Below are 25,210 nucleotides of genomic sequence, written 5' to 3' on the forward strand. Positions count from 1 at the left end.
TAATAAATATTCCTGTTCTCTAAATTATCAATAGTTTATATTCTTCTGGGAATGCTCAACTGTGCCTCTACTCAATCAACTGGACAGATTTCCGTCCGGTTTTCTTCAGTGGAAGCACCATGCGGCTCTTGCTGATAAAGTCGGCCTCTTGCCTGCACTGTTTCATATGCAGCAAAAGAAGATAATTTTTAACAATCACTGCCAATTTTTTTTAATGGAAAGGATAAAAGAGGAATATGTACAAGTTAAAACTCAGACACCGTTTTTTGAGGGTAAGAACTCTATACTTCAGAGAGCCAAACGAAAAACAAACTTGTGAACATCTGGTAAATAATGGTTAAAAACATGGGGGATTCAGAATAATTACTCAAATCAAGGACAGTATTACTCCTACACAGTATATTCCAATTCATTTATCTGACAGATGCTAGAGTAGCTGATTTGTACTACATGTTTTAGGACTTACGACAAAGTTTCCAAATTCAAATCCTCTGAACACGGCAATTCGATTTCACTGAGAGAGATACTATTTTCTCTTATAATCTGTCAAGACAGAAGGCAAGAATACTTGGACATTAACATTCAAGTTACAAGTATTTAATAATTTGAAGAGTAACATATTGCTTATGGCCATATTTATATAAAATAAGCTTTACCCAACCATCTCATTCAAAGGCCTATATTTTAATCACATTGAATGCAATCCAATTTCAAATCTAAGATGGGCCAAATAACTGAATAGGACTGAACGAATATAAACTGGAGGACTTAAGTATATTCTGAATCAATAACAGAGTAATAATGTTTCATGCAAGTGAACTGAAATGCAAAGATGATGGCCACAGAGCAGAGCTGGGGCAGGAGTGAGGGGAAGCAGCAAGGAAAGTGGAAGAAAGCAGTTGCAGAGAACTCTAACCAGAGACATATATTTCTTACTCATGAATGTTTCTAGTATTAAGCCTACCTACCTACCAAAGGTGAGGTTAGTCACCGATTAATTACACAAGCTAAACTAAACTGTCAATATGTGAATCTGTAACTATTGTTTAGAAACACATCCCTTTCCTTTTAGTATAAGTGTGAACAAGAATTTATGTTTTAAAAAATACAGACAATATCTAACTTTAACAACCAAGAACTGATTTGATTCTCTTCACTTAAATACAAATAAAAAAGATAAAGCTATATATTCTCTAAACTTATGAATGCAAGTACATAGATGTAAAACTCTGAAGATTTATTCCTATAATTCTTCTTAGAAGACTGTTCAGGGGAGTAATATTTCAGGATGCTTTCCATAATAAATCAATAAGTATTCAGAAGTCGCTTATGATACAATCTTCCTAGATACTGAATATCACCAGATCAAAAAACTTGAAATACCTTGTCTCTTTGATAATCTCAGTGAGGTAAGCAACTATGTTGGCTGTGTAATATAGGCTGATAACTACTTCCATCTTTCTTCCTTCCTCTTGTCTTTATTTTCAATTTTGGATGTATTTACTCAGAAATTGAGCGACATTCTGAAAAACTGATATAACTCCAAAGTGAGTAATTAATATATTCATGGATAACCTGATTATAACATTCATATAAATTAGCAATATCATACAGGAATGGAATATTTCTATTTTGACAGCAGACATTTACAAGCTCCTTTTTGTCTTCAAAAGAGCATATAGCCTGGAGCTTGAAGGCCTAAGTTCTAATCCCAGCAGGGCCACACACTAGCCCTAGGACCACATCTGTAAAAATGAGCAAAAATAGACTTCCTACCTTCTAGGTGTCTCTGAGAATTAGAGGACTTAACCGACTCAAAGCTCTTAAAATTAATGCTTGGCACATATGCTCTGCAAGTGTTAGCTCCATTATTATCACTATTATAGATCTGCACCATTGCTATCACAAGACCACACTTGATCATAACCACTTTAAAACATCACTAAAAACTTGGGTTATAAATAACTGTGGGGGGACTTCCCTGGTGGCAGAGCGGTTAAGAATCCGCCTGCCAATGCAGGGGACACAGGTTCGAGCCCTGGTCCGGGAAGATCCCACATGCCGCGGAGCAACTAAGCCCATGCGTCACAACTACTGAGCCTGCGTGCCACAACTACTGAAGCCTGTGAGCCTAGACCCATGCTCCACCACAAGAGAAGCCACAGCAATGAGAAGCCTGCGCACTGCAACGAGAAGGGGTGGATAGGGAGGGTGGGAGGGAGACACAAGAGGGAGGAGATATGGGGATGTATGTATATGTATAGCTGATTCACTTTGTTACACGGCAGAAACTAACACACCATTGTAAAGCAATTCTACTCCAATAAAGATGTTAAAAAAAAAAAAGGAGCCCCCCACTCGCCGCAACTAGAGAAAGCCCATGCGCAGCAATGAAGACCCAATGCAGCCAAAAAACTTTTTTTAATAAATAAATAAATAAATTTATATATAAAAGAAGAAAGCATGCAGTCCAATTATGTCATAAAATAATCCTGTTTTAAATAAATACACAGCTGTGGGGGTGGGGAGCACACTTCAACCCAGTCCTTGTAACCTTTTCCATGGTCTCCTAAAGTTTAAAAAATAGCAAGAAATATAAGGAGTAATCAAAGGGAAACATGTAATCACTTAAAGGCAGGTTGAGGCACACAGGAAACGAACAAGAAAAGACCACCAAACTGCCCTGTCTTGTACAGAGTCTTATACAGAAACCTCAAGTTCTGAAGTCCTAACAGCTAGTTTCAGTTTTGCCCCACCTCTTACTAGCTGGATGGTTTTGGACCAGTCTGTCCTCTTTCAATGTAACAGTGATATACTGAACTCTAGCTACCGTGCACGAGTCGCTAGGAATGAAAGATGGAAAAGACACTGTAGCTGGCCTTGAGAAGTTCATGGTCTAATAGATACACAAACAGATAATCAAAAGTAGTACATCGTTCCTCCCCATACAATGGGGGCAATACTTGAACAATTTATAGCACAACACCGCAAAAAAGAAAAACATTAGGCTGTAGAGGAAAGCTTTTTATGAAGGAAAACGTGCTATGAAGATGCTAGTTATTGTATTTGACACATGCCTTAAATTCAAACAAATAGGCAGTTTACAAAGTGACCTTTTTAATCCCACCTTTGATGCTAAGTTGCTCCCTACAAGGGACCCTGCTACAGAATCAATGAGATGAGTGGGCGAGAACTAGGAGAAAGTGGAGAGTGACAGGCAATATCAACCAATAGAACTGTGAATTTATTATATGTCCTACTGTGTATCCCTGATGTAATAAAGACCAAATTTAAAATTATTAAGTCTGAAGTAAAATAAGTATCAGAGAGATAACTTTGTATTAAAAGTCCAAGAGACTTCCGTGGTGGTCCAGTGGTTAAGACTTCATGCTCCCAATGCAGGGGGCCCGGGTTCAATCCCTGGTCAGGTAACTAGATCCCGCATGTCGCAACTAAGAGCCCACATGCCACAACTAAGTGCCCGCATGCCGCAAGTAAGAGACCGCATGCCACAACTAAAGATTCCACATGCTGCAACAAAGATCCCATGTTCCACAACTAAGACCCAGCACAGCCAAATAAATAAATATTTTTTTAAAGTCCAAAGACTACATTTCCACAAAAGTTTAAAGAAAGAACTGACATGAATTTTCACCTTCCATTTGAGAATACAGTTACTTGTGTACATGTTTAACTTCACTTTGTAAACAAAATTTAGTAAAATAAAGTTTTCTCGAAGGCAGTCTACATATCAGACGCATCTTAAATGCAGCATAGAACTTAATATGGTGTCTTGCATTTGCAAAGGTTCAACAAACATATGCTGAATGAAGAAGAAGTATGTTTTCATCCTACAGTGTACATTTACTTTCCAAAAGGAACTGATACCTCTGACATCTATATGTGCTGGGAGTTAAATGTCTTCCTGACCCATGAACCATGTGTGATCAGGGCAGACTCAGCCTCCAGAGGATAAAAGAACTGAACTAAAATTAGAACCGGCAGACAAGAGACAGGGTTTGACATTTGATTACAAGTAAATTAACTGCCTGCTTTAAAACAAAATGTATTTGTGTGTGTACACAAATACACACACAGAGATATGTATATATGTACATATGTATCGACACTCTTTAGAGGAATACAACAGAAACTAGAGTCTTCAAAGACAACATGCACAATGTCCCAGACAAATCAAAATTACTTAACATAAGAACAAGAAATGAAACATATTCTCAGGAGAAAAGACCATGGAAAACAATCCTGAAATGACCACACTGTTGGCATTATAAGAGAAGGATTTTAAAGCAGTTCTTCTAACTAGAAGGACAGTATGCCCATAATGAGTGAAAACACAGAAAATCTCATCAAAAAAAGTAGAAATTATTTTAAAAAAAAGGAAAAACTAAAAAGTACAGTAAATGTAATTTTAAAATTCACTTCATGTACTTAATAGGAAAATAAAATGCCTGAAGAGTGAATGAACAGAAAGATAAATCAATAGAAACATGCAATCTGTAGAAAAGACAGAAAAAGAATAAAAGACCAGTCATCTCATATATACACTACCACATGTAAAACAGATAGCTACTGGGAAGCAGCGCATAGCACAGGGAGATCAGCTCGGTGCTTTGTGACCACCTAGAGGGGTGGGATAGGGAGGGTGGGAGGGAGACGCAAGAGGGAAGAGATATGGAGATATATGTATATGCATAACTGATTCACTTTGTTATAAAGCAGAAACTAACACACCATTGTAAAGCAGTTATACTCCAATAAAGATGTTAAAAAAAAAAAAAAGACCAGTCATCTAATTTTTGACAAAGGAGGCACAGGAATACAGTAAGGAGAAGGTGTTTTTAACAAACAGTGTTGGCACAACTAAATATCTATATTTTTTTAAATGAAAACCTTAACCCTTATCCTCGTACCATAAACAAAATTACTTTGAGATGAATTACGTAATTATACATAAAAGCTAAAACATCAGGGCCTTTAGAAAAAAATAAATCTTCAGGCTAGGCAAATATTTTTTCCATAGGACACAAAAAACAACCATAAAATTGAAAGTTGATAAATTAGACATTATCACATTTTTTAAATTTTCTACTCATCAAAAATAGTACTAAGAAAATCAATGGGCAAGTCAGATTAAGAGGGATATTTGCAAAACATTTATCTGACAAAGGATAGCTTTCCAGAATATATAAAAAATTCTAGCATCTCAGTAATAAAAAGATAAACAATACAAAAATTTTTTTAATGGGCAAAAGATATAAATAGACATTTCATTAAAAAAAGATATATGAAGAAGCAATAAGCAAATGAAAACGTTCTCAACATGCAAATTGAAACTACAATAAGGTATCATTACATATTGACCAGCAGAGCTAAAATTAAAAAGACTAACACCACCAAATACTGGCAAGATGTGCAGCAGCTGCAGGACATGCAACAGCCAGCATTCTCATACACTGTTGGTCCAAGAGTAAAATGGTGCAACGTCTTTGGAAAAACGTTTACCAGTCCTTATAAAACTAAACATACTGCTACTCTATGCCTCAGTAATTCCGATACTAAGTATTTACTCAAGAGACACTAAAACATAAATCCACACGTATATCTGCATAAGAATATTTATGGTACCAAAACCTGGAACGAGCCCAGGCATACAACAAAAGAGAATGAAAAAAGAAACTGTGGTATATTCATACAATGGGATACTACTTAACAATAAAAAGGTTGAACTACTCATATACTCAATGGTGTCTCAAAATCATGCTGAGTGAAAGAAGTCTTATACAAAAGGGTATACATTGTGATTCCATTAATATTAAGTTCTGTATTGGGCAAAGTAATATATTTTGGGGAAAAAATCAGGAAATTGGTTGTCTTGGGGATGGGGAGTAAGTGCACAGGCTGAGTGGGAAGGGAACTTCTGGCCATTTTGATAAAGGTTTGTTTCCATGAATTTATACATTAGTTGAATCCTATCAAATAGTATAATTAAAGTTTGTGCAGTACATTATATACAAATTTTACCTTAAAAGGAAAAGAAAAGAGGTAAATATTGAATTCTAGTTAATAACACACATGCTGAAGTACTTAGGGAAAAGTGTATGATTATCTGTAACTAACTTTGAAATTGATCAAAAAATAATGGGTTGGATAGAGGAAGAGATAAATGGATAGATATGTGATTAAACAAGTTTATACAGTAAAATATTAATTGTAGAATCTAATTGGTTGTATGGGTGTTTGTATAAAGTTCTTTCAGCCTTTATTTTGAAATTTTCTCATTAAAACATTGGAGGGAGCACTCTAGCATTCTGAAGGATAAACACATTTATTTTCTAAATAAAAAGGTACTGAGGACATGGACAATTAAAGGGCAATATTTAGTTACAATACTTACAATATTTGATTTGGAGTTTTTACAAAAGAGTCTGTTTATTTTTAACTATTTGGCTTATTGCGTAAACATGCCATAAAGTAATTAAAACAACTTCTTACATACAAGGTAAAAAATTGTCACAAAGTATAACAGTATTTTAGATAAATGTATCCTTATTTAGGATAAAAATGTCAAAAATACTTTTTTAGAGTTCTTTGATACATTTAATTTTTAAAAATCAGCATTTCTAATGCTCTGTAACCGAAAAAGGAAGGCTGTGGTCTGTGCTCAGCATACAATCTTAAAATGACAGTTCCTACGTTTTCAAGAAATACAGTAATCATAACCATCACTATTGCCTTCAAAAGAAAAAGTATTGTATAGGTTTTAGAAAATCCCACAGGAAATCATAATTTTATGTGAGTAAAGATATAATAATATTTATTATACATACGTACTTGAGGAACGTTGCTATCAACCCACTTGGAATTTGGTAAAATATCATCCCACAAAATCAGGCATCGAGCAAGCGTCTTAAAAAATGCAATACAGAACAATTAATTACAGCAGGCAAAGTTCACAGATTTTGTAACAATGATAATACTGTTAATAGAACAATTTAAGAATTAGTTCCCAACTGATGAAAATTTTGAAAAACAAAGTATATAGTATCAACCTAAGCCACTCATTAAAATAAACAGAAGATTTATATTTATCTCAAAAAATCTCAAATTGACTTGATCATCACTGAAGTTTGAAGGAGTTGGAGAGAAGTTTTTAAAACTTGCTCCATAGAAGAAAAATCATAAAGAAAAGAATCATACATAGATCTGTCTACATAATTAAAGCCTTTCATATGCTAAAAGCATAAACATTGTAGAAAATGGAAAACCTGAATCAAATTTATGTCAGTTACTGTAACTAATTATACCCTTAATAGTATTATTGCATTCTTAAGAATGTAAAATAAAGTAGTAATGAAGCCCCAGTGTCTTGTTACTTATTAGGAAGTTTTGAATAATAATGTGAAACGTTAAAATGTCACTCCAAGTATTATATATCAAGGTGGTTGTCTTTCCTGGCAATTCCTACAGTTATATTTGGGAAATTTCAAAAGAACACTACCAATTATATATACACATGATGGATTAACAGTAAAGCTCCCTCGTGGAGACATTTTATAGACTCCTCATGTTAACAGAAATTAAAAATTGCCAAGTACCATACCCTAAGTAAGAGAAATTCTGGCTTCACAAAATCCAGCAAATACATGGTGTCGGGAGCTCGGAGCCAATCTGCAATGGATCTGTTGGTGGTGGATACCAATAAGCGTTATTGCTCAAGAAGAGAATAAGAGCATCAAGACCACAAGACAGATTTCAAGAATTTTCTTTCCACTCCAACCACTGTCCTATTTTTTCCCATAGTACTTCACGTCCTCCAACGTAATACTTAGTATGTATGTATTTCTTACTATAAGTTTCCTAAGGGCAGATATTTTTAGCTCTCTTTTGTTAAATGAAACATCTCCAGTGCCAAGAAAGCAATGTCATATACTTTCATCCAAAAAGTAGATGAATAAACCTGTTTTTAACCACTTCGTTAATTTTGCATTCACTTTGTCTAAAAAAAGAATTTACAACATTGAAAACTTTCTTTAATCTTAGAATGTTTTTTAAATTAAAAGACTTAAAACACAACTTACTCTTCTATACAAAATGTAAAAGAATAAACACCAAACATCTACTTTCAAGTGTCAGCACTAATTACAGGGCTTGAGGAGGCAGACAGAATAGCTGTTAGGAAAGCTCCTGAACTAAGCAGAAACCATTTTTATGAATGGTAACCAGGAATATAATAATGCTAAGTATTTCTGATCTACCCAGGCCTCACAACAACAAGCAAAATTAATGAAAAGGAATTTAGACATTGTTTGTCAGTGACATCAACTATAAAATAAAAGTGAATAGAAACTGGCAACTGTATTATCAAATATCATTAAAATAACCAAATGTATTATTTCTAGATAAAACTCTATATAACTTGTAGTACCTGAGAGCACTAAAATCAGGCTGACCTAGCACAGGAGAGGTAAACACAGTAAAATAATTTAGTTTTACTACTGAAGTCTGAAAGGAAGTCACATGGTCATGGCAAGGGATGGGGTGAGGAGATGCGGTACCTGTTATTGGTTTTTAAGTAGATCATGGCCAAAGCGAGAGTGGCACCTGGACAAGTTACATCCACATTTATGGTATCTCCTTCCTATCAAAAGAAAAGTTTGTATAAAAGAGCTCTGAATTATTATAAAATTCTTCTGAATACTAACCTATGCTTAAAATTAACATATTTACACATGTTGGTATGAAAACTACTATTTTCAAATTAACTTCTTAGCTTCCAGAAGTTTGATCTGTTGCTTGATTTGGACTTACTTTGATTTGATAACTTGGAGATTTATGTTTCTCCCTGTGCATCCCTGCTTGAAAGCGCCTATGGCCTCCAACCATGTACTGGTAAAGCTGCTCGGGTACATTGAGATCAGACATACCTATCAAATTACTGCCGTGCTGTAAACAAAGGGACAGACAAGGGAAAGGAAATTTTACAGAATAAGATCCATAACACACACCCATAACAAAGAAAACAATAAACTAACTTCAAAGCCAGTCTTCTGGGTTTTTTTATCAATTAAAATCTCATGAGTTAATACTCAGTCTGTTAATAATTCACATTAAAAATTATACAGGCAAGTTAATACTTTCATTTCATAAAATACATAAAGGCTTCAAAATACAGTTAACTGCATTAACAGTTAAAGAAAATATTAGGCAGGTAAATGAACCGTGAACTATGAACACCTGAATCCTTTCATTATCGTGCCTGTGAACTAGTCCAGCAACAATAACCATAATAATAACTTACTGAACGCTTAACGCTCTTCCAGGTATGATTCTGTATGTTTAACATGGATTAACTTACTTAATAAGACAATTCGATCAAATAGCTACTATTTTACAGGTGAGGAAAGGGAGGCACAAAGAGATTACACCCAAGGTTACATAGCTAGTAAGGAGCAGCAGTGGATATAAAACAAGGCAGTCTGGTTCCACAGTCCATCGAGCTGCTTAACTACTAGAAAATACTGTAGTTAACTGATGTCAGGACTCACTGGTCAGGACCAGAATTCACGTCCCAATTCCCAGTATGATGCTTTTCCATTGTTTTATCTGCCTCTTTAGTTCATGTGTCAAATGTGAAGAGTCAAAAGCCTAAACGACAGTCGACTTTATTTATATAATTCAGTTTCAGTATAACACTGTATTGGTGGTTCTTCAAAGGACCCACATTCCAGCTGACGTAGTCATTTAATGTTTCTCTGATAACCCTACACTACATCTACTGGATGGGGTTTAAAGATGGGGAGTCAGAATGATACTGCATTCTGTCACAAAGCAGCTGCTATTGTGGCAACGTTCTGGGATACCTAGTGAACACCAGGGCACCAAAAGAGAGTTCTGGTTTATCTCTAGTCCTACAGACTCTTAAGGCTCCCCATCATACACCCATCTTCACTTTTTCCTGTTTTCTTACTGAGTGAACTGTCATTTCTTCATCTTATGTCTTGAACTCTTTTCGAAAAACTTCATTCCCTTAGTTCATTCATGAACACTTATATCTAAGCCAGGGGGGAAGAAACCTTAAAGCCCCATTCTTCACTACAATTTCTCTCCATTCCCAAATCTGGCACTTTGAAAAATATCCAGAAAGAAGAAAGAGCTGAGAATCACAGTAAGTTAAGTCACAGTACGGCAGAGTGGTATTCAGAGTAAAGTGTCAAGGCTACTCGTCTCAACAAGCAGAATTTGTAACTGAAGCACCTGCAGGCACAGACTCTGCTTACCCCCAAGCAAACCATGCCCAGAGCCAAGCCAGCAGCCAAAGAGTAAGACTCTCTGTCCGTGCAGTATTCCATTTCAGGACCAGGGGGCCGTCCTATAAAACAAAAAGTAACACAATTCAAACTGGCCTCTTAAAACCCTAACTCGTAAAAGTTTTGGAGTTAACTTTCTAGTAAGTTGCATAAGAACTATGGATTCAATATAACCCCACTAAGAAAGATCTGACGTTATCACAAATGGTGTCCACAACTATCAGTTTACCACAAAATAAACCCCAAACATAGTTCTTCTAATTTGCCAATCTGAGAGCAATCACTTTAAAATACTGTCAAACCTTGAGTTTTATAATAAAAAAAAAAAATTACCAAAAAAGGGGAAAAAATTTTTTAAAGGGAGGGATGCTCAAAAAAGCTTCAATTTGTAATTTCTTTCCTTTTGTTCTTGTTTTGTTAGCTTCAAATCTATTCAGATGTGGTAAAAAAATGTTCAAATACTGATAAGGAACAGGAAGGACACTTCCTTTAAGTTTTTAAGAATGTTAAATATTATGCATCCAGACACTTATTTTGAATCTATATAATACTGAGCCTTACTATGATAGAATTTCTCTGTATCGATGCTCTAAGTTTGACTGGATGCAAAATTCATACTTTAAAAAGTACCCCCTAATTCTAACTCCACCCCTTTTAGGGCAGCAAAATGTATTATATATAAAGACCCCTTCCACCAAAGAAAAAGTTCCCATTCCTGGAATTTCATCCCCAGGAAAAAAATTTTTTTAAAAAGAAAGAAAAATTATACACAAGTAATCAGTGTAATGTTTATTGCTTAATTAGCAAAGAATTAAAAACCACCTAAAAGTCCTGAAAATAAGACAATGATTAGGCAATTTATAGAAAACCAATTCAATGAGCTATCCCACAATATAAAATTAATTTTAAAAGCCATTTTTGACAATGATATATGAAAAGAACAGTACAAAAACAGTACGTACATTCTGACTGTAATTATACAAAAGAGCATATGCATATGAATCCAGATGAAATCTTCTGTATACAATGTGAAAGAGGTGTACTATGGCTGTGAGATATGTATAATGTTGGCACCATTAGCTATCATTATGATATAGCCAAAGAATGTTAATTACCTTGCAGATGAACAAGCTTTAAAAGCCAGTCCTGAGTATCTTCTGAATAAGTGTTTCTCAGACCAATCACTTATGCTATTACGTATTTTGCTGACAGGAAAATTTTAGTTTTGTGAATATTTCATCACTGTAGTTGACTACACTGTTGATTCCAATTCTTCAGTGCCCTACAGTGCCAGTTATAAATACATCCACACTCCTGACAGAGTTTCCTCTGTACCTGAACGTGTGACTGGCTTTGAACTAGGATCCTGGCTGGCACAAGGTAAGCAAAGGCCTAAAATGCGCTTCCATTATTTGGTTCTCCCTCTTGCCCTTCTGACATCACCATAAAAGAAGCCTGGGTCCCAGAATAAGGCATTTGGAGCAGAGTCTGAGCAGCAGACCCATAGATCTACAGCCTGAAGCAGAGATGCCCGGGAAAATTTTGTGGCTATCCTGAAATATATGTAGAAAGATCCTGAACAGGATAGAACAAGACATGCAAGTATGTATCTAAATTACTGAGCGTACCAATAATACTAATAGCATTTCCATTTCTCAGAAGATGATGATAACACATAAGACACGTTTCCAAAAAATGCAGACTTACGATAAAACATAAAAAATGCCTTTTATCATGAACATATCCACCAGCATATAGAGGAAAGCCGGAATCAATCACTTCCATTCTGTTAGAAGTGTTGTTGTCCAACAGAATAAACATTGTGCTTTTAGGGATCAAAACAATCAACTTTGAATTTTAAGTGTAGACCATTGCCAGACATTGCCTGGCAAAGACAGAGCAGGATAAGCAGCATGCTCACATGTGATTAAGACCCCAGGCTACCTCGTTACATGGGGCCACTGGAGCTCAGTAATGGGCTGGCCAAGGAAGTATGCAGACCAATAACCTGCATAGTAACATCAGCCTTGGAAAACATTACTTTGTAGTTGTTTTCTTTATTAGTATAGCTCATTCTATGCTCACAAAAGCTACTATTTTTTCCTTAATTTTTATAATCTTACTATCATTTTTACTTTGGCTCCTGTGGAATGGTAAAAATACACTTACGAAACCACAGCACTATTAATGCCATACCTATTTCAGCCAACAAGACTTCTGCGGTATGCCTATGAGCTGTCCCTTGATAAACAAGGCCGATGCCGACCACTGCAGCCACTTGGACGTTGTGAGGAACATCAAGCTCTGTGGACGTTGGGGGCAGGAGAGCAGGAATGTGGATGCTAAGAAGCCGTGTAATCGACATATCCATGGTGCCTAGTTTAGCAGCAGAAACACCAAGGAGCAGTCCAATGCTTGTCATCTCATGACCCTAAGACAGAAAAAAGAATAAGACTTAAGTCACTACCAAAACAAATATGTAGTTTTAAATAAAATACTGCCTGCCAGTACTGTGACAGGCACAGTGAGAAGCTCCAAGAATACACAAGCAAACTAAACAGACAGGTCCTTGTTCTGATGGAGTCAGTGCCCTTGGGGAAGGGAAAGTGTTAAACTAAAAAATATATATTATTGAAAACTCATCAAATGAAAAAGTATAAAGATTATGAAAGAGTATTTTAACAGAGCCTACTTTAGATTAGAAGGGACTGGAGAATTATTAAGAATCTCTAGAAAGTAAAATTTACAATAGAATGAGTACAAATTAGCCAGGCAAAGTGGCAAGAAGGGAAGGCACTCAAATTTACAAAGTGAGAGAGAATGATGACAGGTGAGGGAAAAACGTGTAAATGATGCTGAGATGATTAAAAAAAAAACCCTCACATTGATATTCAATTGACTACAAGGGTGCCAAGACAATTCAATGGGAAAAGAAGAGTTTTTTCAAAAAACGATGCTGTGATACCTATACAGCCACTTGCAAAAGAATGAAATTGGACCCCTTCCTGACATCATACGTAAAAATTAATTTCAACTAAGATGTAACTAAAAGTAAAAAAAAAAAACTCTTAGAAGAAAACTTATGCTATTACATATTTTGCTGACAGGAAAATTTTAGTTTTGTGAATATTTCATCACTGTAGTTGACTACATTGTTGATTCCAATTCTTCACTGCCCTACAGTGCCAGTTATAAATAGGTGTATATATAGGTGTAAATCTATGTAATAGATATTAGATACAAAAGAGCATACGCATATGAATCCAGATGAAATCTTCTGTATACAATGTGAAAGAGGTGTAATAGATATAAATCCAAGTGATCTTGTGCTAGGCAGTAACTTCTTAGATATGACATCAAATGCACAGTAACCAAAGAAAAAGTAGATGAATTGGACTTCATCAAAATTTAAAACTTTTGTGCTTCAAAGACACCATCAGAAAGTCAAAGACAACACAACGGCAGAAAATTTTTGCAAATCATGTATCTGTTAATGGACTGGTATTCAGATTACATAAGGAACTCTTACGACTCAACAACAAAGACAGCCAATTAGAAAATAAGCAAAGGATTTGAATAGACATTTCTCCAAAGATGACATACAAATGACCAATAAGCACATGTAAAGATGTTCAATATCATTAGCCATCAGGGAAATAAATGCAAATCAAAACCACACTGAGATATTACTTCACACCTACTAGGATGACTATAATTAAAAAGACAGATAATAACAAGTGTTGGCAAGAGTGCAGAGAAATTGGAACCCTTATGTATTGCTGGTGGGATTACAAAATGGTGCAGCCACTCTGGAAACAATTTGGTAGTTCTTCAAACTTTAAAACAAAGGTATACCATATGATGCAGCAATTCCACTCCTAGGAATATACCCAAGAGAAATGAAAACATTCATCCACACAAAAATGTGTATATAAATGTTCATAGTAGCATTATTCATAATAGTCAAAAAGTAGTAATAACTCACGTGTCCATCAACTGATGAATGGAAAAATCAAATATGGTATATCCATACAATGAATATCTATTCAGCAATAAAAAGGAATGAAGTGCTAATACATGGTACAACATAGACAAACCTTGAAAACATTACAGTAAGCAAAAGAAGCCAGTCATAAAAGACCATATATTGTTTGGTTCCATTTATATGAAATGTCCACAGTAGGCAAATCCATAGAGACAGCAAGTACATTAGCAGTTTGCCAGGGGCTAGAGGGAAAGGGGAACGGAGAGTGACTGCTACTAGGTAGGGGTTCCTTCATGGGGTGATGAAGATGTTCTAAAATTAACAGTGGTAATGGATGCACAACTCTGTGAATATAATAAAAACCACTGAATTGTGTACTTCATATGGGTGAACTTTTATGGCATAGAAGTGGAAAAGTTTACGCCAAGAGAGTTTGGTCGGCCAAGGAGCTAATACAAGCAGTCTCTATGGCTGGAGCATAGGGAGCAAGGAAAAGAGAAGCACAAAGTAAGGCTGGGGAAGTGAGTAGGATCACACAGGCTCCTAGAATGTACATTAAGAGCAATGGAAGATCACTGAACAGTTTGACCAGGGAAGTGATATATTCCAACTTACACTTTAGAAAGATTTCTCTGCCTGCTATGAGAAGAATGCACTTAGAGGTACAAGATTGAAGAAGAGCAAACAGAACAACTAGGAGCTACTGTAATAGCCAGGGGAGAGGCACAACGCCAGGAGCTGGCAGCACGAGTTCTCACCTTGGTCAGGTAGTCATGGATATTGAGAGTAGCCAGCTTGGTAAGGTGCCCGTTCAGACCCAAGGCCATGAGAAAGCCAGCATACTCATTGGCTAACTCGGCGTGCTTGGGCTTATTGTAGACAATCCAGGCTGAGTCGATCTGGGAGGCAGGGGCTATCTTCAGGCCGGCAGCCACACCATTATGGAAGCTGGCCCAGCTGGTCATGTTGGGAGGCACATCGATGTTGCCGCTGTTCAGGTCTACTGTTGTGTTCCGAGGGGGTGCCCGCCCTATTCAGGCAAACAAAATTTAAAATTGAGAGAACAAAAATTCAGAAACCAAAATTGTTACATTTAGATTCTTTGAGAACAGAGATCACTTTTCTACATTCAAAACCCTTAACCCCATAATACCTGTAATGATGTTAGGTTACTATGCATACTTAAAGTTTTATACATGTGAGTCAAACTTGATGCAAGGTAGAAAAACCTTAACTGTATAAAATAATTCACTGTCCTTTCTGCTAAAATATATGGGACTATAATAAGATAACTGATACCAATTTAACTGTGTACAGATCTGATTAGGATACCCACTGCTTTGAAATCTGTCTTTCAAACAGCAGGAAGCTCACCGAAAAATAAAATGAAAATTAACATCACAAACTACATGAATAATAATTCCAACATGTGACTGACAACAATGTTAATTTCAAATGTGCCATCCCATCTTTTTCTCTGGACGTTACGGAAAAATGATTGTTTTTAAAAAAGACAAGGAGCTTTATAAATTTGCTCTATCTCTTATCTATACATCTCTCTGTATGATATAGAAATCTAACTACACACTATTGGTAAAAATGCCAAATTGCATTCAAAGATACCTATATAAAAAACATTTTATACACCTGAGTTACCCAGTGAACCATAAAAGAGTATTCACTAAATTTAAATTTGTGGTCAACTTATTTAAGAACAGTATAAATTAAATGTTCATGATGCTATGTTCTCTTTGAATGCCTTTTCTTGAGTGTTCTGACTACACTGCATACCCGCAAATACTGAATTATCTCTATATTTTTAATATTCTGTATTAGCTCAAGTCATGGATGACTATTTAAAATAAATATTCTAAGTACAGTAAGTCCCTTACATACGAACTTTCAAATTGCTAACTTTCAAAGATGCAAATGTGCGTTCACGTGTCCAATCTCGTAAGTTAGTTCACATGTCTGGTGTATGCTGTCACGTGTGTGCATCCTCTACAAGTGGTTGTGCTTTTGTGTACTTTACTGTACAGTACTGTATAGAGTACAATAGTACAGTATCTTTATTTCAAGCCCAGGATGTCCAGAAGCAAGCGTAAAAGCAGCAGTGATGTAGCTGGTACAGTGTAGCCAATTGTGTTAGTTGGGTATCTAGGCTAACTTTGTTGGACTTACGAACAAATTGGACTGATGAACATGCTCTTGGAACTGAACTCGTTCATATGTAGGGGACTTACTGTATTGCATACAGTTATACAGTTCGCTAGAGGTTTGAAAATATGGTTTTAAAGGCGTTCTGAAAGTTATGTAAATTTAATTAGATGCATAGTGTCTTGTTTGTAGTCTATATACACATAAACACACATACACAGACACAAGCATAAAATAAAATATATTTGTGTTTACCATTTGCTTTTTGTACCTAAGAGCTAACTCAAATGCTGGTCTGTGATAGCACCACACTGGTGACAAGTTCATGAGTTATACTTTTACTTTCTCAAAAAGGGCAGAGAGATTAATAATGAAAAAGCAAGTAAAATTTCTAAAACAACAATTCAACATATGTATAAGACATAATTTTTATACACAAGAGAAAATAAAAGGCAAAGGGTAAAGCAAATTTTCTTCGATAAGAATAATTACATACAAAAGCACAACAGGCCAAACCAGTGTCAGTTAAGGAACTAAAATGAACCTTTTTTTCCTAAATGAATTTATTATTAAAACAAGATCATCTTTTGGCGGGGGGCAGTGCTGGTCTGGGAGGATGCTCACTCACTATATAGTAAATTTTTAAAAACAATTTCTAAAACAGGTTTAAATTTTCTGATAAACAAATACAAAATTATAAAATGGAGAAATAAAATTGGGAAACAAATAAACCAAAGTGTTATTTAACACTAGTGGACTCTAACAAGTTGGGACTACTATGAGTGACCATTTTTTCTTTTTGCTTAGTATATTTTCTTGTTTTTGTACAAGCATCATCTATTCATACTAAGACATAACAAGACATTTTAAGACTAAATATTTTTACATATTGACTTTAGGATTATTTAAAGTTTAACAATCTCACCATTCAATAGTATCTTTCTAAACTTCCCCAAGTGCCTTTTTATATCTTGAAATGGTCTCATTAAAAACAAAATTTAGTAATGGGCTATATTCTACTTCCCTCAATGTTTAATTTGATTTGCTATTTGAGCTTTGATAACCACTACAGTAGCTATTAACAATAATCACTACAGTAGCTATTAACAATATTTAAAATCACGGGGGATAGAGCATTTCTTTGGTTTTAACTACAATGATTCAAAACAACTCCACTAAACATATACCCATTTTCCTTTCTCACTGAGCCCAGAATTTAACATACCAGTCAAATTCAACTTAGGAATAGGCAATGGCTCCGTTGGAACAGGATGGTATGAAAACAAGGTAAACATTCCCCGTCCTACTGGAAGAGCCATAGTTCGCTGACACAACTGGAGCAATCTATAATTAAAATTAAAACCAACATGTGAAAAAATTTTAAACAAAAAAAACCAGAATGTAATCTGTAGGCAAGTATTTCAAAAGCAGCAGTGCTGTGTAAGATGAAGCCACGTCGAAGCAAATCCATACAAAGTCCTGAGTGAGTCATCTAAACACGGTTGTTCTCATTCTAATACTCTTACTCCCATCAGAAACTCTAAAGGGGAGACACATTTCTTTCTTCTGTTTCATATTTGCTTTGAATTAAAACCAGCTGTTCTATAAAGCAAGCCAACTCTCCCTAAGTATTCAAAAAGCAAAACCTATAATTCTACTCTAAACGATGCTAATCCTCTCAGAGGAAAATAACGTATTAGTTGGGTTTCCTCATTGTGCTGTTATCAGTTTAGCTGGGATCCTCCTCTCATCCTTTTTGTGAATATAGCCCAAGTGCCACCTCCATGGGTGCACACAAGGTTAAAAAGGAAGTCCCTGTTTTGGAGGTCAGCGGATTTCATGGTGTCTCCAGGAAACACAGGAGTTTCATTTACTTGATGGTAAGGACTTCTAGGACTAATAGCACTATATGTCAACTATGTTCAAGGTTAAAATGGCTTCTACAGGCTATACTTTGAAACTAATAAACTACTTTTTAAGTTGTTTCTATGTTAAAATAAATGGCATCAAACAGAAATTGTGGAAGCAGGGGCATTCATAACCAGGAAACACCTAACACAAGTTATACCTGAAGACAGAGAAACAGCCCTCCTCCTTCTGAGGCTAACCAGAGGCTGAAATCCTCTCTGCAGACAAAGTTATTCACAAGCACCCTCTCTCCCTAACTGTAAATATATATAGCTGCTTTTCTAGTCCATTAGTGAGGAAAATTTTGCTGTCCTAAGATTCTTTGGGAACACTGTTCCACATTAATTTAAAATCAGGGAAATTTAGAATCAGGCCAGCAGACTACATTCTATAACATGTTTAGCAGAAACATTATACATAATCTACAAAATTATAATAGTGAAAACAAAAACAGTGTATCTCCCCTTCCATTTAAGACGCCATTGATTTTAAGATGCAGCACTATTTCATGATGTACTAAAAAAGAAAAAACACTGCCATTTAAACCATAACACCTACAAACACCTACAGATTGAAAGACATAATCTGATTTCAGAAATAGTAAAATGTACAAAAAAAAATCAGCATCATACAATCAATGAACTCTGATAATAATCGCTGACTGCATCGAGCTTTACTATACTATGTACTGGGCAGTGTTCTAAGCACCGTGTAGAAATGACCCACTTGATTCCCACAGAAACTCGGTGAGGTGTGAATGCTACAGTCATGCCTATTCTTACAGTTGAACAAAATGAGGCAGTACTTAATGTTTCATTTAAATTTTTACTTAAATTACAGCAGTTAATGTTTTCCTTTACCTGTTCTCTTTTTCCTCAATGAACTCGTGGTCACTGAGCTCTGGGTACTGCACCACATTGACGCGGACAGGATGTGCACTCTGAAGAAGCCTTCGCACATCCTGCACCCTTAAGTCTTCACTCCATATTAGTGACATCACCTCCTGATTCATGTCATTCATGCCATCATCTTCCTCCTCAGTTTCTGTTCCTGAAGGAACATCTGATGAGAGCACCTGAGTAACAGACTACGTTGTAATACTAATTTAAAAACCAGCCAACACACACTTACTGAACATGAGGATACACAGGATGAGGTACCAAGTCTACATCAGTGCAGAGAAAAAATATATTCCAAAGCAGGGCTGGCTTGGGTTCCCAATACATACTGGGACTCTAACCTAAAAATCTTTTTTTTTTTAAGTGTAATTATATTGCCCACTTGGAAACATTCTTTACTGAGCCAAGGGGAAAGCTTTCAACTTACGACGATAGTCGGGAGGCTGATTCCATCGAAAGATATATTCTAAATAAACTGTAAAACTCTAACTATATCCTAAATATTCCAAAAAGGACACAAATTACCGCAAATGGAATATTAACCCCACGCACTAAAGAACCAACACCAATTTAAATACTGTCTTTAATTAATAGAAGCAGAAGAAAACAACCTGGAAGGATATAAACCAAGGGCTGGAGGAGGTCAGACAACACTTTCTCACTTCTGTGCTTTAAGTAGAATAAATCATGGTTGGTTTTCACTTTTTTTTTTCCTAAGTATGTTCCAACTATATTTCTTAAAAGGAAAGGGATTAAATGAAGCAAAACAAGTGAGGAGAGTTCATTCCTTGCTTATCATTCTGTCCTCATAAGCTCAGCATGTACTTTACTATGAGCCTTCCCAGTCCAAATAATTCAGTCAGACTTTAAGATAGATGTTAATAGCAGAAATCTCATTTTCTCTCAGAGTTTTAACTCCTTTCACAAAAGATTAACTCCTAGGTGAAATGCTAAAGTTTTGCAACATTTAATGTGGAAGCAACATTAGCCTGAAAAAAGAATAAAGGTAGATATGACTAGATAATCAGTCTGACTTTAGTTGATAAAAATTTATTATAATTCCTATGGAATATCTAATCTTAAAAGAAGCTACATTCTAATAGGTGAGTTAGCAATAAGATACAGACCCAAATAGCTGATAAATTGGAGACGAGTTATAAAATGTAACCTCAAATAACTGAACAAATTCAATTTAGCCAGAATTACTTAAAATGACATATAAATATAAATGAATAATTATCAATATCATTTGGCTTTAGTGCTAATGATGTTCTCATTCACAGTAATAAAAGAGGTCTATAAATGCTAAAGACTTCTCTTGGTCAAGGTAAAGATAAGCATATTATTAGCAAAAAAATTTGGTTTTCTGTTTAAAACAAGCCAAATGCTAATTCAACTAAGAGTTGTTATTTCAGTGCAGATTAAAAGACATGTGCTGGTACAACCCTGCTGGAGATGGGATCCCCCATGGAAACTACTTCTGTCACAGATCCATTATACAACTCTGATGTTGGGAATAAATTTTGATAACAGTCTCTGAAGAAGCATTAATAGCCTAAGATCTAATGTGGATTATGAACAGTTATTGATTATTAATTGATTATTATGTGTTGGTTCAAAGGTTAATAAGAGATGAGCCAAATCTGCACTGTTTTCTCAGAGACATAAAGTACCAAAGTCACCAGGGGTGGAATAACCATCCCTGAATCCTCCTTGATTCTTAGAGTAAATGCAGTGCTACCATTTTTTTTTTAAGTTAACTGGAGTTCTAGAAGAAGTTTTCAAAGTTCCATTTTTAAGTTTTAAAAGAGGCTGATTTTAAAAAGAAAGGAGGATAACGATATATTTCACTTTCCATTTGTAGGGTCTTAGAACCCATTCTTAAAAAAACAGATTTGAACATTGATGAAGGGCACTGTTTGAGGAGGGATAACATTAAGACAGCTTCTAAACAACATTAGTGCCCCCCTGCAAAAAAACCTTTTTCCTGGGGCTTCAGTTTTATGTGATTAAAGATATATTTACACCTACGTAAAAGGTTAAATTTAAGAAATGTAACACATCAAAAAAGTATGAAGGAGAAAATAGTTATAATTTATTCAAATTCAGGACATTATGTGCTCTCCCTATTTCCACATAATAATTACAAAGTAGTTAATTACTAACATGGTCCAAGCAGGGAATCAGTCATGGTAGCTGCTCTACTGACTCGGCACTTGTCCTGACTCAAGGCACAGAAAGGTCCAGGCAAAACAGAGCATTCACAAAATCTGTTCCCATGTTCGACTTACAATTAATAAGATTTGTCCAATTTTAAACCGTATCTAGCATATAATATAAAAGATAATCTGATATACACACTTGCAAAAAGACTTAAAGGAAAATGGAGAACATTTCTACTCTGATTTTATTGAGGCTAAATCTGAATATGGACTTTCCATATTGATACTCACAGATTTCCCTTTGGGCAAGTTTCCTTCACAGGCCTGCTTGGAAAGATCCTGACGCCCAATCAACAGGCAAACAGCTTCTGGCCAGTCTGAAGCAGGCTGCTCCCGACAGTGATAAATCGCATCTCTGATGGGAAGAGCAATTCCAAAGGGAAGGGTTTCCAAGTCTCTTAAAGCGAAACCTTGTGGTGAAAGGAAGGGAGAAAATTTTTCACTTAGACTTACCACTGTTCCAATTATTCTCTGAGTGAAGTTAGTAAACTCTATCCTAACAAATAAGCAAGAAATTGATTTTATTCATCTTACTACCAGACCAGTGTCCTGACCTCAAGGATGAGTATAAAATTTTGTTTTAAACAAAAAATTCCTAAAAACTTTAAGAAAAAGACAAACAATCCAATAGGAAAAACACAAAGGACAAAAAGACATTTCCCTAAGAGGAAACACAAATGGTCACTAAACATATGAAAAGATGCTCTATCCAATGAATGATCAGGGAAATGTAAATTAAAACCACTAGAAAATAAAAGTTCACACTCATTTGACAGACACATATTAAAGTCAATCGATACCAAGTGTTGGTAACTACATAGAGCAACAGTAATTCTCTTCCACAGCCAGTGGTGGTGTATACGGGTCCAACCACTTTGGAAAACATTCAGCACATAGAGTTAGGTCCACCCCTACGGTCCATCAACAGACATACAGAAAGTTGTGCACATGGCACCAGGACATAAGCATTAAAATATTCATTAGTAATGTTTCATTATGGCAAAAAAGGGAAGGGAGGAAAGAGCCCAATTGCTATCATCAATAGAATGGATGAATAAGTTGTGATATATTCAAGCAGTAGATCATACAGCAGTGAAAATGAATGATCTTCTGCTACATGAGTCAACATGGATGAATCTTTAAATAATAATATTGAGTGAAGAAAATAAGATAGTAAAAAAACATGTTTATAGTTATATCTATTTACATAAAGTTAAAAAACATATAACACTAAGCAATATATGAAGTGATAAAACTCAAAAAAAAAAAAAACAAAAAAAAATGACAGAAGGTAATACAAAATTTAGGTAGGGTACGGTACAGGTACTTTACCTCTAGCGATGGGTGTATGAGAAAGGGAGGCCATGCAGGAGTAGATCCACAGGGCTTTCTACTACACTGGCAATGCTTTATTTCTAATGGTGGGTCACCAGGACATCAATGTTCATTTTATTATTATTCTCTAAATACATTTTATACACTCTTATATGTACACCATATTTCATTTAAAAAAACTTCAAATTCTCAGGTTAATTAATTTCTTCGGTGATAATTTTCTAAATTTTGTAATATTATACATTATTTATTAATATAGAAAGTTGATCAATTATTGAGGTTAAATGCTATGTACTATACAAATGAACAGAACTCATATTTTCAGCGTAAGTGTCTCATCTGTAATACTATATGACAATTATTGCAATTGTCAAGGAAGCATACACAAAAGTACAGGGAAAAACTAAGTCATTCAGAACATTCCCTAAATAAGAATTCAGAAACATCCTGTAATATTCATTAAAGCATTACCTTCTAACATACTACTCTATAACATTCTCCTTTTCTACATTTTCATATCAGTAATATTTTTAAAAATTTTTATAGGAAATTTTAGTATTTTACTCAGCTTAAAACCTAAAGGCACAGGCTTAGGAAGAGAGAATAAACTCTTTTCCTTCCTTTCCCTTGTCCCAGGTGAATCTGCCTCTTGGTGCATAAAATCCCTGGCCTGTATCATTCAAAAGCATACCCTGAAATATTTACACATTACTTTTAGATTTTGCCAGAAATAATCATTTCTGATAGCCCAGATATTAGTATAGGGAAGCTGTGAGACTGGCAGGGAAAGGAAGGGTGGCTTGATGGGCCATCATCTCCATCCTGTGGGATCCTTCGGTAGAGCGAGAGGCCCTCCCTTCTCACGCCTTCCAGCTCTAGTGAGCTCTGAGGACGCAGGGCCTACTTAGGAAGGAGAGCCCAGGGAAAGGATTTCAAAGACACATGAAAAGTAACAAAGACCACCTTACCTACATTAGTCATCCAGACGACTAATCTCTCAGCTAGACTAGATACTGATGTAGAATGCCTGAAACTAAACCTATAAGAGAACAAACATGAAGTTATTAAACACGAAGTTATCAAACAGACTGTGTAAAAGCAAAATCTGAATAAAAGTCACCTGTTCTCCTCTTGCTCTGCTTGTGACTTCTGTGGGGCTAAAACAAAACGAAACTTTATTTTGATAGTTATCCTGGTAAAGGAAACACATAACATGTAGAAAACATTTGCAAATAAAAATTCATTAATAAACAAATGCTAAAAAATAATAAGCAGTACTCTGGCAGGCTGGAAAGTATAATCATTTCCCTGGGGCTAAAACAGTCCTTTTTAGACACACTGAAAATGTAAAATGTGTTAGATTTTAAGCAAACTTGGTCTCTAAAAGTCAGATGTGGACTCCAGACTAAAACGGTGCAATTATGTCACCTCTAAAATGAAGCAAGACATGGCCTCTGAAGTACACTTGGAAAATTTTTAATTTTTTAAATTTCAACTCTGATATCAACATCTATAAAAATTTGTTTGGGGAAGCTTAACATTGGACTGACTTACCTATACTTATTCTGGATAAATACTGTGAGGATTCATCAGAAACAGAACTTTCATCACCAAGTATGTAGAGTGCAATACTCTGCATAAGGAGAAAGTTAACATTTTTTAAACTATTGGGGCATAATTACCTATAGGAAAATTCACCCACTTTAAATGTACAGCTCTGTGTTTTGACAAATGTTACACAATCATATAACCACTACCACAGTCACGATACAGAATGCCTGCATCACACCAGAAAGTTCCCTGTGCCCCTTGGAGTCAATCCGCTCCCTCCCCTACGCCAAGCAGTGGAAACAACGCATCTTTTTTCTCTCCCTAAATTTTGCCTACTCTACAATGTCATGCAAATGGAGTCAAAGAACATGTAGTCTTCTGTGCCCTACTTCTTTAACTCAGCACTCCTTTGAGATTCATCCATGTTACTGCATGTATCAGTAGTTTGTTTCTTTTTACTGCTGACGAGTATTCCATTATACAGGTGTACCAACCTTTGTTTATCTACTTATAAACTGATTGACATTTGGGTCATTTTTGGTGAGGTACACCCTAACTCTCTACCCCTCTAGGCCTAACCCTTCTCTGCTTCAGCCTTCAAAGTTCTCGTTTGAATACTTGCTACTACCACTAAGATCTACGTCTGCAGCTTTTTTTTTTTTTTTTTCCTGAAAGAAAGTAGCAGTATGAGCTTATTAAAATTTCAGCACAATGCTGGAGGATCTTCAAGTCCTACATTCTAACCCACTGCAAATGATATATTCTTAAAGCTAGCTGACATCATATCTAACAAAGATATAATATGAATATCTACAAATTGACTAC

General features: G+C 35.5%; 1 protein-coding gene across 11 annotated transcripts in view; it reads right to left on the minus strand.

The window, feature by feature from the left end:
- Nucleotides 1-25,210, minus strand: part of ANAPC1 (anaphase promoting complex subunit 1) — a 167,060-nt gene that overhangs the window by 93,602 nt on the left and 48,248 nt on the right. For 10 of the 11 annotated variants that reach the window (XR_007470730.1, XR_007470729.1, XR_007470731.1 and 7 more), the window contains 14 exons: nt 24,389-24,467; nt 23,955-23,991; nt 23,803-23,873; nt 21,731-21,909; nt 19,239-19,465; nt 17,696-17,814; nt 15,072-15,343; nt 12,525-12,759; nt 10,299-10,390; nt 8,830-8,964; nt 8,577-8,659; nt 7,622-7,700; nt 6,853-6,927; nt 467-543 (listed from right to left, as the gene is read on the minus strand). Coding sequence is in view for 7 of the 11 variants with exons in the window: in XM_033399993.2 (XP_033255884.1) it covers nt 467-543; nt 6,853-6,927; nt 7,622-7,700; nt 8,577-8,659; nt 8,830-8,964; nt 10,299-10,390; nt 12,525-12,759; nt 15,072-15,343; nt 17,696-17,814; nt 19,239-19,465; nt 21,731-21,909; nt 23,803-23,873; nt 23,955-23,991; nt 24,389-24,467 (1,760 nt within the window). In the remaining 4 variants the exon portion in view is untranslated. The remainder of the gene's footprint in view (nt 1-466; nt 544-6,852; nt 6,928-7,621; nt 7,701-8,576; nt 8,660-8,829; nt 8,965-10,298; nt 10,391-12,524; nt 12,760-15,071; nt 15,344-17,695; nt 17,815-19,238; nt 19,466-21,730; nt 21,910-23,802; nt 23,874-23,954; nt 23,992-24,388; nt 24,468-25,210) is intronic. The other variant, XM_004276751.3, reaches the window with a different exon arrangement.

The sequence above is a fragment of the Orcinus orca genome, chromosome 13 (genome assembly GCF_937001465.1).
Source record: "Orcinus orca chromosome 13, mOrcOrc1.1, whole genome shotgun sequence".
Taxonomy (NCBI): domain Eukaryota; kingdom Metazoa; phylum Chordata; class Mammalia; order Artiodactyla; family Delphinidae; genus Orcinus; species Orcinus orca.